The 20,308-nt window shown below is 46.4% G+C and overlaps 1 protein-coding gene across 1 annotated transcript; it reads left to right on the top strand.

Annotated features, from left to right (window-relative positions):
• Positions 1 to 1,439: 1,439 nt before the first annotated feature.
• On the top strand, positions 1,440 to 14,192 carry LOC117594693 (putative protein FAM47C). The gene is made up of 5 exons (XM_034293022.1): positions 1,440 to 2,453; positions 8,829 to 8,915; positions 9,295 to 10,098; positions 10,131 to 10,325; positions 14,088 to 14,192. Exons 1-5 carry the CDS (start codon positions 1,440 to 1,442, stop codon positions 14,190 to 14,192), a joined length of 2,205 nt encoding a protein of 734 aa, XP_034148913.1.
• The last annotated feature ends 6,116 nt before the right edge of the window (positions 14,193 to 20,308 follow it).

The raw sequence follows: 20,308 nt of genomic DNA, 5'->3' as shown, positions 1-20,308 counted from the left end.
ATTTAAACGTCCCTCTATGTTGTATGTGACCCTCTCGTAGTGTCACGGACTGCACAAATCCATTAACATTCTCCTGTTAGAGAAAGATGGCTTGACGTCATGGTTCTTCCTGGCCCATACGTGCCCGGCTGGGTGGTTCGGCGCCGAGGCCAGGGTGAGGTGTTCACTCTGCAAGCGGGCAGCTGAGCTGTACTGACTAGCTTCTCAGACATCCACCGCGCCTCATGTTAGGCACACATAGCCACGGTTATGGGGGAATGTTTTTCATTGCTGATAACGGTGCGGTCTCTGCCGTTTACAGACTAGGGCCTGAAATCAGTCAGGAGCGACGCAGCTACCTCCCTCTGCAGCTGAACACCTGTCTCTGCAGCTGAACACCTCCCTCTGCAGCTGAACACGTCCCTCTGCAGCTGAGCACCTCCCTCTGCAGCTGAACACCTCCCTCTGCAGCTGAACACCTGTCTCTGCAGCTGAACACCTGTCTCTGCAGCTGAACACCTGTCTCTGCAGCTGAGCTCCTCCCTCTGCAGCTGAACACCTCCCTCTGCAGCTGAGCTCCTCCCTCTGCAGCTGAACACCTCCCTCTGCAGCTGAGCACCTCCCTCTGCAGCTGAACACCTCCCTCTGCAGCTGAGCACCTCCCTCTGCAGCTGAACACCTCCCTCTGCAGCTGAGCACCTCCCTCTGCAGCTGAACACCTCCCACTGCAGCTGAGCACCTCCCTCTGCAGCTGAACACCTCCCTCTGCAGCTGAACTCCCCTCTCAGCTGCGGCAGCACTTCAATGCCTCTTTCCTTTGAGGAGGCTGAAAAGATTTGCTGTGGACATCTTAGACCCTCAAAAAGGACGGGCCGCACCACTGACAGCGTCTGGACGGGCCGCACCACTGACAGCGTCTGGACGGGCCACACCACTGACAGCGTCTGGACGGGCCACACCACTGACAGCGTCTGGACGGGCCGCACCACTGACAGCGTCTGGACGGGCCACACCACTGACAGCGTCTGGACGGGCCGCACCACTGACAGCGTCTGGACGGGCCGCACCACTGACAGCGTCTGGACGGGCCGCACCACTGACAGCGTCTGGACGGGCCGCACCACTGACAGCGTCTGGACGGGCCGCACCACTGACAGCGTCTGGACGGGCCGCACCACTGACAGCGTCTGGACGGGCCACACCACTGACAGCGTCTGGACGGGCCACACCACTGACAGCGTCTGGACGGGCCGCACCACTGACAGCGTCTGGACGGGCCGCACCACTGACAGCGTCTGGACGGGCCGCACCACTGACAGTGTCTGGACGGGCTGCACCACTGACAGCGTCTGATTGGTATGATTAGAAATGCTTCAGAGGGCGGTGCAAGCGTCCAATCAGGCGCAAGTTCCAGCCGGCCAGGACATCACATTGTAAAGCCCTATTCCTTGCACTACTGCATGGCCTGCCAGCCATCCCCCACCACAGCCTCAAAGCATCCCCCACCACAGCCTCAAGGCACCCCCCACCACAGCCTCAAGGCACCCCCCACCACGGCCTCAAGGCACCCCCCACCACAGCCTCAAGGCATCCCCCACCACAGCCTCAAAGCATCCCCCACCACAGCCTCAAAGCATCCCCTACCACAGCCTCAAGGCATCCCCCACCACAGCCTCAAAGCATCCCCTACCACAGCCTCAAGGCATCCCCCACCACAGCCTCAAGGCATCCCCCACCACAGCCTCAAGGCATCCCCCACCACAGCCTCAAAGCATCCCCTACCACAGCCTCAAGGCATCCCCCACCACAGCCTCAAGGCATCCCCCACCACAGCCTCAAAGCATCCCCTACCACAGCCTCAAGGCATCCCCCACCACGGCCTCAAGGCACCCCCCACCACAGCCTCAAGGCATCCCCCACCACAGCCTCAAGGCATCCCCCACCACGGCCTCAAGGCATCCCCCACCACAGCCTCAAGGCATCCCCCACCACGGCCTCAAGGCATCCCCCACCACAGCCTCAAGGCATCCCCCACCACAGCCTCAAGGCATCCCCCACCACGGCCTCAAGGCATCCCCCACCACAGCCTCAAGGCATCCCCCACCACGGCCTCAAGGCATCCCCCACCACAGCCTCAAGGCATCCCCCACCACAGCCTCAAGGCATCCCCCACCACGGTTTCAAGGCATCCCCCACCACGGCCTCAAGGCATCCCCCACCACAGCCTCAAGGCATCCCCCACCACAGCCTCAAGGCACCCCCCACCACAGCCTCAAGGCATCCCCCACCACAGCCTCAAGGCATCCCCCACCACGGCCTCAAGGCATCCCCCACCACGGCCTCAAGGCATCCCCCACCACGGCCTCAAGGCATCCCCCACCACAGCCTCAAGGCATCCCCCACCACAGCCTCAAGGCATCCCCCACCACAGCCTCAAGGCATCAGACGCTGTCATTTGCCCAGCTACCCACACCGTTGGCACCATCCCTGCACATCCACTTAGTACCACTAAGCGATCTGTCACGGTTGTTTATAAAGCCCCTTTTACACCACACCAGAAGTTGTTTCAGAGTGCTGAGTGCTTATACAGACCCCCCCCCCCCCCCCCCCCCCCACTGAAGGCCTAAAGGGCAATCAGTGAAAGCACAGTGGCTTGGAAGAAGCCTAAAGAGGAGCCGGACTCAGACAGCTGGCCAGTCCTCTTCTGGTTGCTGGGTGGAGATTATAAGAATAACTGCACATTTTATGGCTATATTGTTCGTCAGTATATTTGCATTTTCAGATGACCAGCAGGTCAATAAATATATGGGAACAGCTGGGCTGTGCACAGAGACTTCTGTTAAAATCTACATCAGTGTCACAACCAGGAAACCTTTGTACCGGTATGGCTAAGAGTCATCGGGCCAGGTAGCACTGAGGCGTGGTGTTAGGCTCAGATCCAACAGGACAACAGACACATTACACTGAGCAATCCTTAAATCCAACAGGACAACAGACACATTACACTGAGCATTCCTTAAATCCAACAGGACAACGGACACATTAGACTGAGCATTCCTTAGATCCAACAGGACAACGGACACATTAGACTGAGCATTCCTTAGATCCAACAGGACAACAGACACATTAGACTGAGCATTCCTTAAATCCAACAGGACAACAGACACATTAGACTGAGCGTTCCTTAGATCCAACAGGACAACAGACACATTAGACTGAGCATTCCTTAGATACAACAGGACAACAGACACATTAGACTGAGCATTCCTTAAATCCAACAGGACAACGGACACATTAGACTGAGCATTCCTTAAATCCAACAGGACAACAGACACATTAGACTGAGCGTTCCTTAGATCCAACAGGACAACAGACACATTAGACTGAGCAGTCCAGTGTGAACGGACCCTAAGCCACTGGCACATACGTTATCGCAGTCAACATTCGTCTGCCTCTCAAGATAATCCTGGACAAGGCCTCCCAGTCCAGCATTTATCCAGACAAATGTTTTTTTATGACGTATACATTTTGTCCAGTTCTGAATATTTTTTTTTATTGTAAACTTCTTTTTGACAAAGTTTCAAACGTCACGTTTTAAAGAAAACTCCATTGTTTATTGCCCCTATTAAGCCGTTGCTACGGCACACATTAATCAAGGTGGACAGAAACCCTATCATCTCTCACACACACACACACACACACACACACAAACATACACGCAACCACACACACTGCACCAATCCATGTCTCCCTCAGTGCTCGATGAAAAAGATCTGTCCTAATATCTCCTCACATGCAAACCAGTGGGTGTCTACACATCCTGCAACGCTTTAATGCACCCCAGTCACACTCCTGTTTCCTATTTACTGGAGGTCACATACAAATAACACAGACACGCACACAACAAACAGACACACACAGATGCGCACACACAAAATGAGCCACAGTCACACATACACACACACAGAACATATCAAAGACCAAAATGAGGAAAAAGCATAAACACGTCAGAAAACATTTATATTCTTTCTGCAAGACTTAAAGGATCAATGGTCCTTAAGGCAGGAGCTGGTCTGCAGTGCCTGCCCATTGATCAGACCACAGAAAACACTTTCTTTTATGTCAGCTGGACTTTTTCAGTAGGCTCAATATAAAGCGAACAGGAAGGGGGAAAACTACAGCACTGACAGACAGAGAGACAGAGAAACTGATATAGAGAAGATCGAGGGAGAGATATGTATGCAGAAAATGAGAGAGCATAGAGAAATTGAGAGACAGAGCGAAGAGAGACCTTTAGAGAGTGATTGAAAGTGAGATTGAAAGGAAAATGATTAAAAAGACCAAAGAAAACAGCAACACATCTTTCTTCTTATTACCATCAGTTTGCAATTATGAAAATGTCTAACATGTAGACCAGGTGTTTCCAAGATCAGGACCAGGTTCCTCCCTTATACTCAAACCTTGCCTCGGGCCCATTAATCCATTTCATGGTTTCAACCCTGAAGTTGCACACCTGATTAGTCAACTTATCCTCAATCCCTTGGTTAATGAAATGAGGTGTGACATTTCAGCGTCAACATTTTTTAATCTTCTGGGATGACCAAAGACAGGTTTGGAAATTCGACTGCTGAATGTCTACTGGAAGCTGAGAGAGGCACTTGAACAGGTGCATTAACACAGGCAGTCAGACTGTGATATTTCTGTCTGTCTGATCTTTTAACTCTCTAGTAGTGACTTGCATGAAAGTGCATGCACTCACACCTCTATATAAGAGTGCCTGATATATATTTCCTATTCAAGTGTGAATTCACCAGGTTGATGGTGTGCTAGTGTCACAGTTCTCTCTGTGAGGAGAATGCCAGACTGGGTTACTAGTTAGCAGCTGTCTCCATGTCAGAACCTTCAACTTGAACAACCCCTTAAGTCCTTTTCCTCAGACAGCTCTTGTAATGGTCTGCTTTATTTAGCGGACAAGTTCTTCACCAAAGTGCTTGCTGTACCAAAATCCAGTTATTAAGAGGATCCTGAGATACAGTTCATGTGGACTGATCACACCCTCTGTTCTGGATCGGTCCTGGAACAGAGTAGATCTTCAACCCCCGGGCCCAGTCCTGGAACACGGTAGGTCTTCAACCCTCTGGCCAAGTCCTGGAAAACGGTAGGGTTTTCTACCCTCTGGCCCAGTCCTGGTAGGTCTTCAACCCCATGGGTCTGTTCTGGAGCATGGCAGGTCTTCTATTGACTTTCCCAGTCCAATAATCTAATAGGTCATCGCTAACCGGTGGCCCACCTCTAGAGCCTGGCAGACCAGTTATATGTGATCATGACAAGCTGACAATGTGACCCCAGAGTGTCCCTAGAGGTGACAGGGCTAGGCTGCAGCCTTCTCACAGCATTGACTATGCCTGCCCTGCTATAGTACCTAACCCCTTTCATCAAGCCGCTTTAAGCCCCAGAAACTGGGGATAAGGCTAATACTATGATGAGCAGTGATGAGTTTCAGTTTGCACAAGCCAAGACTCGTGCAAGACTATTTAACCCTGCTGACTGGCTGACTTGCTGACCACAGGCATGGTAAATCACCATTTTAGAGCACCGCTGCTTTGTAACTCAAGCATTGCAACGGTGTTCAACATTCACGATTTCTCTGGAAGACGTATTTTCAGTCAGAAGGCAATACATCTCAGGGAATGTATTTTTAAATGTTCTGTATTGTAATGGCCAAGAGATAACAGGATATACAGTGGGGAGAACAAGTATTTGATACACTGACGATTTTGCAGGTTTTCCCACTTACAAAGCACTTACAAAGCTGTAATTTTTATCATAGGTACACTTCAACAGTGAGAGACGGAATCTAAAACAAAAATCCAGAAAATCACATTGTACCATACCATACCATACCATCTTCTTCCGCTTATCCGGGGCCGGGTCGCGGGGGCAGCAGTCTAAGCAGGGATGCCCAGACTTCCCTCTCCCCAGACACTTCCTCCAGCTCTTCCGGGGGGACACCGAGGCGTTCCCAGGCCAGCCGGGAGACATAGTCCCTCCAGCGTGTCCTAGGTCTTCCCCGGGGTCTCCTCCCGGTGGGACGGGACCGGAACACCTTCCCAGGAAGGCGTTCCGGAGGCATCCGAAAAAGATGCCCAAGCCACCTCAGCTGACCCCTCTCGATGTGGAGGAGCAGCGGCTCTACTCTGAGCTCCTCCCGGGTGACCGAGCTTCTCACCCTATCTCTAAGGGATCGCCCGGCCACCCTGCGGAGAAAGCTCATTTCGGCCGCCTGTATCCGGGATCTTGTCCTTTCGGTCATGACCCAAAGCTCATGACCATAGGTGAGAGTAGGAACGTAGATTGACTGGTAAATCGAGAGCTTCGCCTTGCGGCTCAGCTCTTTCTTCACCACGACAGACCGATACATCGACTGCATTACTGCAGAAGCTGCACCGATCCGTCTGTCAATCTCCCGTTCCATCCTTCCCTCACTCGTGAACAAGACCCCTAGATACTTAAACTCCTCCACTTGAGGCAGGCACTCTCCACCAACCTGAAGTGGGCAAGCCACCCTTTTCCGACTGAGGACCATGGCCTCGGATTTGGAGGTACTGATTTTCATCCCCACCGCTTCACACTCGGCTGCAAACCGTCCCAGCGCATGCTGAAGGTCCTGGTTAGAAGGGGCCAACACGACAACATCATCTGCAAAGAGCAATCACATTGTATGATTTTTAAATAATTTATTTGCATTTTATTGCATGACATGCAACATGCAGACGATGAGAACGGGACTCTTTACCAGGGCTTACACATCAGTACGGTGGGGACTGTGAAAGGCAGCCTTTAATTATATCTAATTTGCAGATGTTTCACATCCAGAGCATCGGCCCCAGTGCAGCAACATTTAAGAGTATTTCCCAGAACTATGCAAGGTAACAGGAAGAGGGCATTCAATGACTCTTGTTACAAATATCAGCCATAGCTTGAGTACTCAAAAAACCAGAACTCACACGTGACTTTTGTTTTGTGTTTTCAAAAGAATGGTGCATACATAAAAACAGGGTCCGAAAACCTTCTCTTGACACGTAGCCTACAATATGCAAAAGTCTTAGGCACATGTACTTTCTTTAAGAAAATACAAATAATTCTCTATAACACTGTAAATGTAGACACATTTTCCCAATCATTTGAATGAGTAAATGTGTCCAAACTTTTGATTGGTACTGTATATATTAATTACTTACATTTTTTTTGTATTTTGATTGATTTTAAATTGCCTGACAAATGTTCACTACCTAATTCAGTCAGGAAATTATATTATTTGGCTAGATAAAGAGGTGAAAGATAAAAAAAACAAAATTACTTGTGCCACACACAAATAAGACACTATTTGTTTAGGTCGTATTCACTAGCGCAGGTGATTGTGATGTTGAAGGTTTACTTTAGTGTAACTGAGGCACTGGTGGACTCGGGGGGGTGGGGCGACTGGCCCCCAGTGCGCCATGTCAGAAAAGAAACTGCCCTCTTGGATGTCACCATCGTAGATACAACATGATGAAGTGCTCTCTACAGTGGCCCAGTGTGTAAGAAAACATGATGCAGTGCGGACATATTAATGGGTGATGTTCCAATCGAGGAATTGTGATGCAGTGCCCTCTAGGGTGCCCCTGTTTGTGAGTAAATGTGATTACATGCCCTCCAAGGTGTTCCTATTGCAAAACAAACATGATGAAGTGCTCTCTGGGTGCCCCTCCAGTGAAGAAAATGTGAAGTACTCTCTGGGTGCCCCTCCAGTGAAGAAAATGTGAAGTGCTCTCTGGGTGCCCCTCCAGTGAAGAAAATGTGAAGTGCTCTCTGGGTGCCCCTCCAGTGAAGAAAATGTGAAGTGCTCTCTGGGTGCCCCTCCAGTGAAGAAAATGTGAAGTGCTCTCTGGGTGCCCCTCCAGTGAAGAAAATGTGAAGTGCTCTCTGGGTGCCCCTCCAGTGAAGAAAACGTGAAGTGCTCTCTGGGTGCCCCTCCAGTGAAGAAAACGTGAAGTGCTCTCTGGGTGCCCCTCCAGTGAAGAAAACGTGAAGTGCTCTCTGGGTGCCCCTCCAATGAAGAAAATGTGCAGTGCTCTCTGGGTGCCCTTTCAGTGGACAGATTGTGATGCAGTGTCCTCACGGGTGCTGCTATGTGTGAGGAAATGTGATTAAGTGTCCTAGTGGGTAACGTAATGCAGGGCCATGTAGGTAATGTGATGCAGTGCCATGTAGGTAACGTAATGCAGGGCCATGTAGGTAATGTGATGCAGTGCCATGTAGGTAACGTAATGCAGGGCCATGTAGGTAATGTGATGCAGTGCCATGTAGGTAATGTGATGCAGTGCCATGTAGGTAATGTGATGCAGTGCCATGTAGGTAATGTGATGCAGTGCCATGTAGGTAATGTGATGCAGTGCCATGTAGGTAATGTGATGCAGGGCCATGTAGGTAATGTGATGCAGGGCCATGTAGGTAATGTGATGCAGGGCCATGTAGGTAATGTGATGCAGGGCCATGTAGGCTGCCCTACATGCTTGAAAATGTGTTGGCCTCTACATGCTCCTAAATGCAAGACAATGTGCCCTCTTGGGATGCCTCTATGGTGAAAAATGCCCTCCTGGTGCCCTGTTTTTATATATCCTTTTAAAAAAACAGTTTAGTGGCAGTATGATTCTACCCCAATAAAATTTCTGTTTGGAGCCAATAAACTCATCCGGAGCCAATAAACTCATCCGAAGTTAAAAAGTTAGCATGGAGTTAGCATGGAGAAGGGCAACGTATATTTAGAAAGAAGAAATGTCTGTGCGTTGGTGCCCCACCACATGCAGCTGGTGCCCCACCACATGCAGCTGGTGCCCCACCACATGCAGCTGGTGCCCCACCACATGCAGCTGGTGCCCCACCACATGCAGCTGGTGCCCTTTAAAAAATGTTGACCCCTGCCCCTCAGACAGCCTGAACTGAGGTGATGTTAACCTTACTTACTTATGATGTGATGCGTGTTGTTTTGTCTAATCAGAAATTCAAGTTGTCTGTTTGTAAGCTCAAAATCCTCTTATTTCACTCAATGGCCTTTGTGCTCTGACATGTGGCCTTTGAGCCCTAAACGTCTTTCTGACTCCGAAGGCCAAATGGCCTTTCCCCTAAAATTCCTAGCCTGGTAGGGAGGGTTTAAAGCGATGACCAGAGTAGTTCCACACCATGTTAAAACAAATAAGGAGTTGATCCTGTTAAGTCTTTAGCAGCTTAGCAGTGGACCTTTATAACTAATCTACTGTCATGTTCCACCTGAAGAGTCACACACTGACACATACACACATCAAGGAGAGGGCTGAGGAGTTGATCAAGGAGTGGACCGAGGAGAGGTTAGAGGAGTTTGTCAAGGAGTGGACCAAGGAGAGGGCTGAGGAGTTGGTCAAGGAGTGGACCGAGGAGAGGTTAGAGGAGTTTGTCAAGGAGTGGACCGAGGAGAGGGCTGAGGAGTTGGTCAAGGAGTGGACCGAGGAGAGGTTAGAGGAGTTTGTCAAGGAGTGGACCAAGGAGAGGGCTGAGGAGTTGGTCAAGGAGTGGACCGAGGAGAGGTTAGAGGAGTTTGTCAAGGAGTGGACCGAGGAGAGGTTAGAGGAGTTTGTCAAGGAGTGGACCAAGGAGAGGGCTGAGGAGTTGGTCAAGGAGTGGACCGAGGAGAGGTTAGAGGAGTTTGTCAAGGAGTGGACCGAGGAGAGGGCTGAGGAGTTGGTCAAGGAGTGGACCGAGGAGAGGTTAGAGGAGTTTGTCAAGGAGTGGACCGAGGAGAGGGCTGAGGAGTTGGTCAAGGAGTGGACCGAGGAGAGGTTAGAGGAGTTTGTCAAGGAGTGGACCGAGGAGAGGTTAGAGGAGTTTGTCAAGGAGTGGACCAAGGAGAGGGCTGAGGAGTTGGTCAAGGAGTGGACCGAGGAGAGGTTAGAGGAGTTTGTCAAGGAGTGGACCGAGGAGAGAGCTGAGGAGTTGGTCAAGGAGTGGACCGAGGAGAGGTTAGAGGAGTTTGTCAAGGAGAGGACCGAGGAGAGGTTAGAGGAGTTTGTCAAGGAGTGGACCGAGGAGAGGGCTGAGGAGTTGGTGAGGAGTTGGTCAAGGAGTGGACCGAGGAGAGGGCTGAGGAGTTGGTCAAGGAGTGGACCGAGGAGAGGTTAGAGGAGTTTGTCAAGGAGTGGACCGAGGAGAGAGCTGAGGAGTTGGTCAAGGAGTGGACCGAGGAGAGGTTAGAGGAGTTTGTCAAGGAGTGGACCGAGGAGAGGTTAGAGGAGTTTGTCAAGGAGTGGACCGAGGAGAGGGCTGAGGAGTTGGTGAGGAGTTGGTCAAGGAGTGGACCGAGGAGAGGGGTGAGGAGTTGGTCAAGGAGTGGACTGAGGAGAGGGGTGAGAAGTTGGTCAAGGAGTGGACCAAGGAGTGGGTGAGGAGTTGGTCAAGGATTGGACCGAGGAGAGGGCTGAGGAGTTGGTGAGGAGTTGGTCAAGTAGTGGACCGAGGAGAGGGGTGAGGAGTTGTTCAAGGACTGGACCGAGGAGTGGGTGAGGAGTTGGTCAAGGAGAGGGTGAGGAGTGGGTGAGGACAGAGAAAGGGGGATCAGGCGAGTATGTGAAAGGGGACTGAAAGGATGGGCCTTTAAAGAGGATCCAGTGTTGACTCATTTCCCTTTGGGCTGATTCATTCAATGAACACACCAGTTGGCATCAACAATTACAACACACACAATAACATAGCGCGCACACACACACACACACACTTCAAGATGTAAATATTAACTGACAATGGCTGTACTTCACTGGTAATTGGAGCTTTCATCCCATCGGTGACCTGAAGAGGCGGGTCATTAATGACAATTTTCAACAAACCTTTTTAGTAAATTACTTTATTAGACCTTTTGATTGCATCAACATGTGTCCAAGAGCTTAATTGTTGATGGTATTTTTATCTAATGTTGAAAATGTATCACGACAAACACATATTACGCAAGGTTATGTTTGTAATTATCACATGGTTGTTACCTATATATAGAGTTTACAGAACTAACTATTCCTGAATAGTTTTTGTGGACAGGACAGAATGTTTTTGACCCATCAATATCAAAAGGGGTTCTGTCAGTTGTGCTGGTCATCGAACTGGTCCACTTGACCAACTTGCTCTCCTTGCCCAGCACAGCACCATTCACCTCTGACCGATCAAATAGCATGTGCGCTTTTCCCCTCTCACTTAATTACGTGAAGGGTTTTTCCAGCCCAATGCTCAGATAAAATGAGCCTGAGTTCTGGGCTTCTAGCTCTGGCAGGGGACCTGTCAGCCAATGGCTGTGGTCTCAGAAGGACTCGACAGAGCCTGGCATTTGATTGGCTCCCTGGTGACTAGAGAAGATGGCCCTGGCGATGTGCTGATTACATCACGGCCTGCTTCTAATGAAGAGAACTATGCAGGGGACACGTCTGAAGACAGGACGGAAGATTATAGCCTTGTCTGACTGGATGCCCTATGGAGCGGGAATGTCTGGAGACAGGAAGAGGAAAACATCCCTGTCTGACTAGGTGCTGTACGGAAGACTTCATCGCTCACATGGATGGCATTACACAGGGTCTATGTCTTCCTAAAAATGAGTGACGACTGCGATAGAACTGGCACCCTCGAGGGGGGGGGAGAAAGATGGTTTTAATTGCAGATGCCATATTTAATTTGAGCCAGTTTCTTACAGCAGTGAAATTATCCTGGAAAATCTGGATGTGTGCATTGCTACGTAGACTACTAAAGGAGATTTTTGCGGTTGATGTATTTGTCTTTAGGGAAAATCAAGTTTGACATTTAAAAATGGAAATGACAAGCTTAAGGAGCAGTTTTAAACCTTGCAACCAAAATGCACAAACATTCTCCAAAAACCAAAAATAATAATGATATTCAGATCCTTTACGAGATTTACTCACCAGGGACTGTAGAACAAGACTAATTCATCTCTGGTTTGGAGTGCTGAAACAAGAAAACGAAATTGGTTTGGACCTCCAGGGCCAAAGATAAAGAGGTCCTAGACCTCTTCATTACACTCTGTCGAGGGCAATCCACTAAATCAGGATCTTTTATTGTCTGCTTCATGGCCTCCCCTCCTAGCATCCTGTGGTTGTCCTCTGTTTCATTCCCCCTTGCTGGTGGCAGGACAGAGCAGACGTCTGAGAGGCTTTTGGAGGAAGTGGCCAATCCTTCCCTATCTTCTAAAACTGTAAGGTGTCAACTTTGGAGGGAACAATTACATTACATTTTATCAAGAGCAGTTCTTGGGGGGGTCACCAAAAGTAGTGCTGTAACACTCTTTCAGTTTGAGCCATCGGTTTGCTCACTACTGTAGCTCTTCAAATTCAGCTAGTGTGTGTGAACCCTACAAACATTAAACAAACTGACTGGATTAACCCCACGTTAGCTACGTGCATTGAGTGCCTTTCAGACGGTAGACACAAACACAGTCACCTTGCCAGCTAAGGAACACTACATACACTGCACTACCTGCTTCTCTCATTGACTCGAATCCAAACAGCTGCAAAAGCTGGTTGATGTTACTGCTAGCTAACATGGTGTGACCTATAATTCAATGTAGAGAAAATGAAGGCTGGTAACGGTTATAAATGTTTTTTTTATTTGACTGAGGAGTAAAAGTAAAATGTCCAACACAATATCCTTTATTTGAACTACTTACTGAAAGCTAACCACACTGTCAGATTCACACATGCACTGTACTTGCAGGAGGTGCCACTGCTGAGGGCTGTGGGGGCAGTGGATCAAACCATTGTGAGACAAAGGGCGGGGGGGGTCGCAATCTTCTGAAACTGAGAAACGCTCTCTTAAGTGTCTATGATCAGCAAAAGTGCTTTCATTGCGCCTTATTAATAGTATTGAAATTGCATAGTTATGTTTACAATGATATATTGATGGGGACATATCATAGTTTTCCCCAGGATGGGGGTGGTGGGGGGGTTGTGTGTCCCCCGGGTTTTCAGCAGCTCTCTCCTGACAAGTTGTATCATTACATTTATTAATTTAATTACATTAATAGGCTATAATAGGCAAGGTTATGAAAGCCTCACTGACAAACTCTGCAAACGGTATATGAATTTGATATGCCTCCTCGGTCATTTCAACCTGGAGCCGGGCCTGGCTATACTAATTTTTACTTTTGGTACCACCATACAAAAGCTTTAAAAACTATATTTCCATATATTTAAAAATTATTCGCTATTCGCTGCTTGTTTTCTTGTTTCAACAGAAGTTAAGCGAACTGAATGTCAGTAACCAATCAGAAACGGAATGAGGAATTGACCTCGCCCACGTCTGCCATTGTTTGTTTTAGGTGATGATCGCTTGTCTTAAAGTGACACAGTGGAGTGTGCGGCTTTTCTATTTGACCAACGTAAACGCACCAAACGTGGAAGCCCTGCCTGTCCTCGCAACACAACTGTCAGGTAACAATTTCTAACAAGCCAGCTAACTGTTCTGTCTAACCTGTTCTGTCGGGTTAAACGAATGTAAAATGGTGGGACCTGATGGGAAAAGGTTGGGAACCCCAAGGCAAGTGTGCACCTGCAGCGTTAATGTCCATCCTGCATGCGGATGTGCGTGCCTGAGCTCACACCCAGATGACAGTCGATGATAGTAGTATAGTGGAGACCTGACCGTCTGCGCCCGAGGTCGGGTGGCGTCTAATGAGGGACAGATGGCTCTGCTCATCCAGCACCTCTTCTTCACCTTCCGCTCAGAACATTATCTCCCCGTCTGTCGGCATAGTAACCGGTCGGTCGGAGAGGAGCAACTGCAGTTTAATAATGACGATGGGGAAGCCTCTCGCAGCCAGACCTGAACACGATGAACACAGGCTTCAACTGCGTCATTATTGCGCACATAAATTGGAACTTACAACTTGGTAATTCCACATCATCAGGCGCGCAACACTTCACCTACCAGTAAATAACTTATTAACACGTTGTTAACCAGCTATCTGTCTACGTTTTTTAGGATAATATTCGCTAGTCAGCTTGACTGAGACACATTTGTTGACAGTTGCTTTTCATTTGGGGTAGGCTAAAACACAACCCTTCAAAAAAGTTGACACGGTCAGGCACAACCAGGTGGACAAGGACAGGGACAAACAGGTGGATATGGACAAGGACGACCAGGTGGACTAGGACAGGGATGAGCAAGTGGACAAGGACTAGGGTGACCAGGTGGCCTGTGGAAAGTGACAGTGACTTTGGGCAGAGTTGGCTAGGAGTTGCTAGGTCAGGTAGTCCTAAAGCATGGAACAGTGGCTCTCAAAACTATCCACCCCCTTGGACTTTTACATATTTTATTTTGTATAACAACATGAACTCAAAATTGAGGTAATCCAGATTTTTTTATTGATCAACACAAAATGTCAGTGAAACAATAGTTAATATCAAATTTACACAGTCATATTGTTCAAGCTGTACCACAGCTAAGTGCTGGGTCCAGGTACACCATGATGCATCAAGCCTTAGAGCAGCTCTTAGCCATGGTATATTGGCCATATACCACACACCCTTGTGCCTTTCTGCATAGTGTCAGATATGGTAAGGATGAAGGAGGAACCAGATGCAGGAGTAGTACTGACAAAGATGTTAATTATATGTAGCAAGGAATGTAAACTACAACGATAACATAAACTACTTTTATAAACACTTAGGCTGAGCGAAAGGCTACTGTGTGAGCAGGTACAATGTATCAAACACATGAACAGGGTGGCAATACTCAAAGACAAAGGAGAGGGAGAAACATTTACACCATCAGGGATTAGAACAATGGGAACAGGTGTGGAGAATAAAACGAGACAGTCCTGGGATGTGTTCATGGATGGAGACCAAGGAACGGTGGTGGCTGGTAGGCCACTGACGAGGAACGGAGCGAGAAGGAGGAGAGGCACTTAAATAAATGTGTTACAAAATGTTGTGATTTAATTTATAATAACTCTAGAGGTTAGTCAGTGTTGTGTTATAATCTCTTATAACAGCAGTTTACATAGTGTGGGGATATAATCTTTTATAACTCTACAGGTTAGTCAGTGTTTTGTTATAATCTATTATAACTGCAGTTTACATAGTGTGGGGATATAATCTTTTATAACTCTACAGGTTAGTCAGTGTTGTGTTATAATCTATTATAACTCTACAGGTTAGTCAGTGTTGTGTTATAATCTATTATAACTGCAGTTTACGTAGTGTGGGGATATAATCTATTATAACTCTACAGGTTGTGAAGTGTTGTGTTATAATCTTATATAACTCTACAGGTTGTGTTGTGATATAATCTTATATAACTCTACAGGTTGTGTTGTGATATAATCTTATATAACTCTACAGGTTGTGTTGTTATATAATCTTATATAACTCTACAGGTTGTGTTGTGATATAATCTTATATAAATCAACTGTTGGTTACACAGCAACACATAAGCAGGTGGATGGCAAAATGTGGGGTCAAGATTCTTGCATAAATTTGCACTTAAACATGGAGCACTTCTGTTTTTGAATATAGTCAGACACCCCTCACCCCATCTACAGCAGCATTTGCTTATCTCGGTCTCAGTTTACACCAGATGCTGACATGTGTCCGTTGTCTTGATCCTAACCACATTCCAATAATCTCCACACGATCACACAGGTGTAGACAATTAAAAGAGCTATTGGGATCAGATTGTGCCTGGATCTCTGATAAAATAATGTTGCGATTGGGACACAATCCAGGTGAAGGCAGCATGCCAGAAGAAGGTACAAATGGGGCTAAAACACAAGGCCAGGAATCAGAATGCATTACAGTGCAGTATGGTTTTAGGAGTATTTATATGTGCTTACCTATGGTACCAAACTGGTCCTGCAGTACTACTCACACATGTAGTTGTGTGAGTAGATGTGTTTATGCAGTTTACGTATTTACCATATCTGTGGGAGTACTGGGTCTATAAGATCTAGAGACACTTAACTGTAGAGGCCACAACAACAGGAAGAGGAGGCTGTCTAAAGCAGTTTACTCATCTTGAGATGTGTGTGTCTCAGTTCAAGAGTGAACTAGGTGAATTTAGGTCACGGGGATAGGATGGAGAAATGGGTACATTAAATAACGGGGCAACTTCGGGGCAACTTTTCAACTTGTACCTGATCATTGTTCTTTAAAGATCACTTTCATGTTCACTTGACTGGCTTCAAATGGCCACGTTAGCCTGTTTCAACAGCAACAGAGGAAAGCAGGCTGGGGGGCTCCGCTTGAGAGATTCACAACAAACGCAGCCTGGGGTTTTTCAGCCATCTGTCATTTCAGTCTTTAGATGAGAGTAAAACGCATCATGGCCCTGGGCACAATAGGAGAACATAAACAACATTAACAACGCCTCCCCCACCCTCCAAAACCCCCTATTACCCACCAGTGATAATTCATTTTCTATCATATTTGAGAAGAAAGAAGGACAGCGCCTCTCTGTTATACAAACACAAATGAGTCGTGAGGCAGGGGGGGTGTGTCATATGGAACACTGAGAACCAATCCAAATGAGTGGTGAGGCAAGGGGGTGTGTCCTATGGAGCACTGAGAACCAATCCAAATGAGTCATGAGGCAGGGGGGTGTGTCATATGGAACACTGAGAACCAATCCAAATGAGTGGTGAGGCAAGGGGGTGTGTCCTATGGAGCACTGAGAACCAATCCAAATGAGTCACGAGGCAGGGGGGTGTGTCATATGGAACACTGAGAACCAATCCAAATGAGTGGTGAGGCAAGGGGGTGTGTCCTATGGAGCACTGAGAACCAATCCAAATGAGTCACGAGGCAGGGGGGTGTGTCATATGGAACACTGAGAACCAATCCAAATGTGTTTTCAACGATGACAATCGGAAGAGGACAGGAACCCCATTAACAATGCAAAAAGTGTGTAGGAAAACAAATGCGTGTTTTACATAGAATGGAGTATATCATAAATATGTCTACACACAGTGCACCACTTTGACCAGGGCAAGGGGAATAGGTGGCCCTATGAGCTGCAGTCATGACGACGCATCGATAAAGACGAAAATGACTAAAACGTTTCTTCGGCTTTGGTTGCACGTGCTACCGCTGGTCTGTCTGATTGATCTGTTTGAACATTTCAGTCTGTCTGATTGGTGAATTCCTAGTGATGGTGGTTTATTTCTCTGTACTCGGGACATTGCTCGAGGAGTGTAGAGCAGTGACCCAGGACTGGGCTTACAGCCAATCAGAGTGATACCCTAACACTTACAGCCAATCAGAGTGATACCCTAACACTTACAGCCAATCAGAGTGATACCCTAACACTTACAGCCAGTCAGGGTGATACCCTAACACTAACAGCCAGTCAGGGTGATACCCTAACACTTACAGCCAATCAGAGTGATACCCTAACACTTACAGCCAATCAGAGTGATACCCTAACACTTACAGCCAATCAGAGTGATACCCTAACACTAACAGCCAGTCAGGGTTATACCCTAACACTAACAGCCAGTCAGGGTTATACCCTAACACTAACAGCCAGTCAGGGTTATACCCTAACACTAAGAGCCAGTCAGGGTTATACCCTAACACTAAGAGCCAGTCAGGGTGATACCCTAACACTAAGAGCCAGTCAGGGTGATACCCTAAACACCAGCACCAACATATCCTTGTTAAAGCTGCAATAGATATGATTTATTCTGAAAAAAAGTTAAGTACTACCATTTTTGGAGCATGCCGTTACTTCCCAGCCAATTCTGTTCCAGCCAGTCGCCTTCTGCGAGGCAGGCTTTCCTCCTTGACTTATTTTGTGAATGCGCATTTTACCCGGATGATATTATATATTGCATAAGTAACTACGTTTGCTTACTGTAAGAAACCATAATGGCAGCTAGAGACCAGGACTACAAAGTCAGTTCCTCCCTTGTCTACTACAGCATACACCACGAAAACAGCAAAGCGAAAGAAGACTGTAGCTACCAGGAACCCTAAGCAAAGGTTAACAAGGCTAAGAAAGAACATCATCGTGAGTTAGCACTTTTTTTTTTTGAAAAGTTTCTTAAATTTTTTATATTCTTATATTCTTGTAATTCTCTATCAAAGATTGGTGCGGAACCGCTTTCTCACGGGTGAGTAATTGCAAAATGCTGTCATAGTTTTTTTTACTGAAAAAATCCTACATACTGTAGTGCAGCGTAAAATATTTTCAAATTTGACCTATTAATTTGTCTAACTACAGGACTGTAGCTATCTGGCTAAAACATGGCCACCATGCAACCAAAACTAGGACCACAGAAATGGAAGGACAAATCTTAAAAGAGATCGTCTAAATACAGGTGCTGGTCATATAATTAGAATATCATCAAAAAGTTTATTTGTTTCAGTAATTCCATTCAAAAAGTGAAACTTGTATAATGTATACATAATAATGTATTCATTCCACATAGACTTATATATTTCAAGTGTTTATTTCTTTTAATTTTGATGATTGTAACTGAACAATTGAAAACCCCAAATTCAGTATCTCAGATAATTAGAATATTACTTAAGACCAATAAAAAATACAATTATTTTTAGAAATGTTGGCCAACTGAAAAGTATGAACATGAAAAGTATGAGCATGTACAGCACTCAATACTTAGTTGGGGCTCCTTTTGCCTGAATTACTGCAGCAATGCGGGGTGGCATGGAGTCGATCAGTCTGTGGCACTGCTCAGGTGTTATGAGAGCCCAGGTTGCTCTGATAGTGGCCTTCAGCTCTTCTGCATTGTTGGGTCTGGCGTATCGCATCTTCCTCTTCACAATACCCCATAGATTTTCTAGTCTGATGGGTAAAGGTAGTCTTGTGGGTAAAGGTAGTCTGATGGGTAAAGGTAGTCTAATGGGAAAAGTAGTCTGATTGGTAAAGGTAGTCTTGTGGGTAAAGGTAGTCTGATGGTAAAGGTATTCTAATGGGAAAGGTAGTCTGATGGTAAAGGTAGTCTGATAGGTAAAGGTACTCTTGTGGGTAAAGGTAGTCTAATGGGTAAAGGTAGTCTGATGGTGAAGGTAGTCCCATGGGTAAAGGTCGTCTGATGGGTTAAAGTAGTCTGATGGTAAAGGTAGTCTGATGGTAAAGGTACTCTGCTGGTAAAGGAAGTCTAATGGGTAAAGGCTGTCTGATGGTAATGGTAGTCGGATGGGTAAAACTAGTGTAATGGGTAAAGGTAGTCTGATGGATAAAGGTAGTCTGATGTATTAATGTAGTCCAAAATTTAAATTAGTCTGATGGATTACGTTGGTCTGTTGGGTAAAGGTAATTGCATTATGTAGGTGTCTTTTTAATGTAAAAACAAAGAACATTTTATTGTGTCTTAAACACAACAGTAATTATGTTCTGCTCAAATGGATTCTTTAAAATGGAGGCTACCTTTGAACTTCCAAACACTAATTCCAGCATTTAAGCAAGCATTAAGACGAGCATGCTTTAAACCAGAACAGGAACATAGATAGAAAACAATTATTGTTAAACTACTCTTTACTGACTTGAGAGTCATAATATTTCATACAGAATGACTCATTTATTTTAAATGTTATTTTGAATTGCTTACAGCAATTAATTTTGCAGCAAGATGAATATGCAGTCTTCCAGCGGTGGTGGCTGAGCCTTGCTTCGAACAGAACCTGTCAATGAGGAAGCATAGTGAGGAAAAATACACCTGTTCACAATTATAGCTGATGATTGATTCCATATGGTGCAATAATAAATCAAATTAGGTGATAATTGTTTATGTCACCTCCGAATCTCCAGGACCAGTAATCCTCATTATTGTAGATACAGAGCATTTACTACCATGCCTTAATATGCTTTTTTATGTTAACAATATGCAATTTTAGATTAGATTATTGCATTTTTACTTGTTTAGCACCATCTCTTATTAAGAGCAATGCACTGGACCAATAGGGCTTCAGTGCTTTTCTCCAGGAAACAATTACCTTTTCAACTTGGAACTAGCAACCCTCGAACCTTTGGCCCATTAATAGACACTCTACAGACTTGAGATCAGTAGCATTTCAACTATTTACCTTAGCTCTAGCCCTAAACCTAACCTCAAGATTATCCTAACCCTAAAGCATTATTCTAAACGTAACCTTAACCATAGCAAAATGGTGGTTATTTACAGATGACCTATTGATGGCGTGATCATCTGTAGATCATCCTTTTTACAGTACATGGGAGTATCCAAATAGTGTGATGTTTAAAAAAACAAACAAGATTCAACATTTTCAATCCCTCCTCTTATGTA

Source organism: Esox lucius, chromosome 7, assembly GCF_011004845.1.
Source record: "Esox lucius isolate fEsoLuc1 chromosome 7, fEsoLuc1.pri, whole genome shotgun sequence".
NCBI lineage: Eukaryota > Metazoa > Chordata > Actinopteri > Esociformes > Esocidae > Esox > Esox lucius.
Note: the sequence above shows the minus strand (reverse complement) of the source record. Positions and strands in the feature narration are given on the sequence as shown.

Bases quoted from the DNA above. Each gene is read 5' to 3' on its own strand.
- LOC117594693 (XM_034293022.1), top strand. From the start codon at position 1,440: ATGGCCTGCCAGCCATCCCCCACCACAGCCTCAAAGCATCCCCCACCA. The intron at 10,099-10,130 runs GTGAGGAGTTGG...TGGACCGAGGAG, and splicing joins AGGAGAGGGCTGAGGAGTTG to AGGGCTGAGGAGTTGGTCAA. The intron at 10,326-14,087 runs GTGAGGAGTTGG...CATTTGGGGTAG, and splicing joins AGGAGAGGGCTGAGGAGTTG to GCTAAAACACAACCCTTCAA.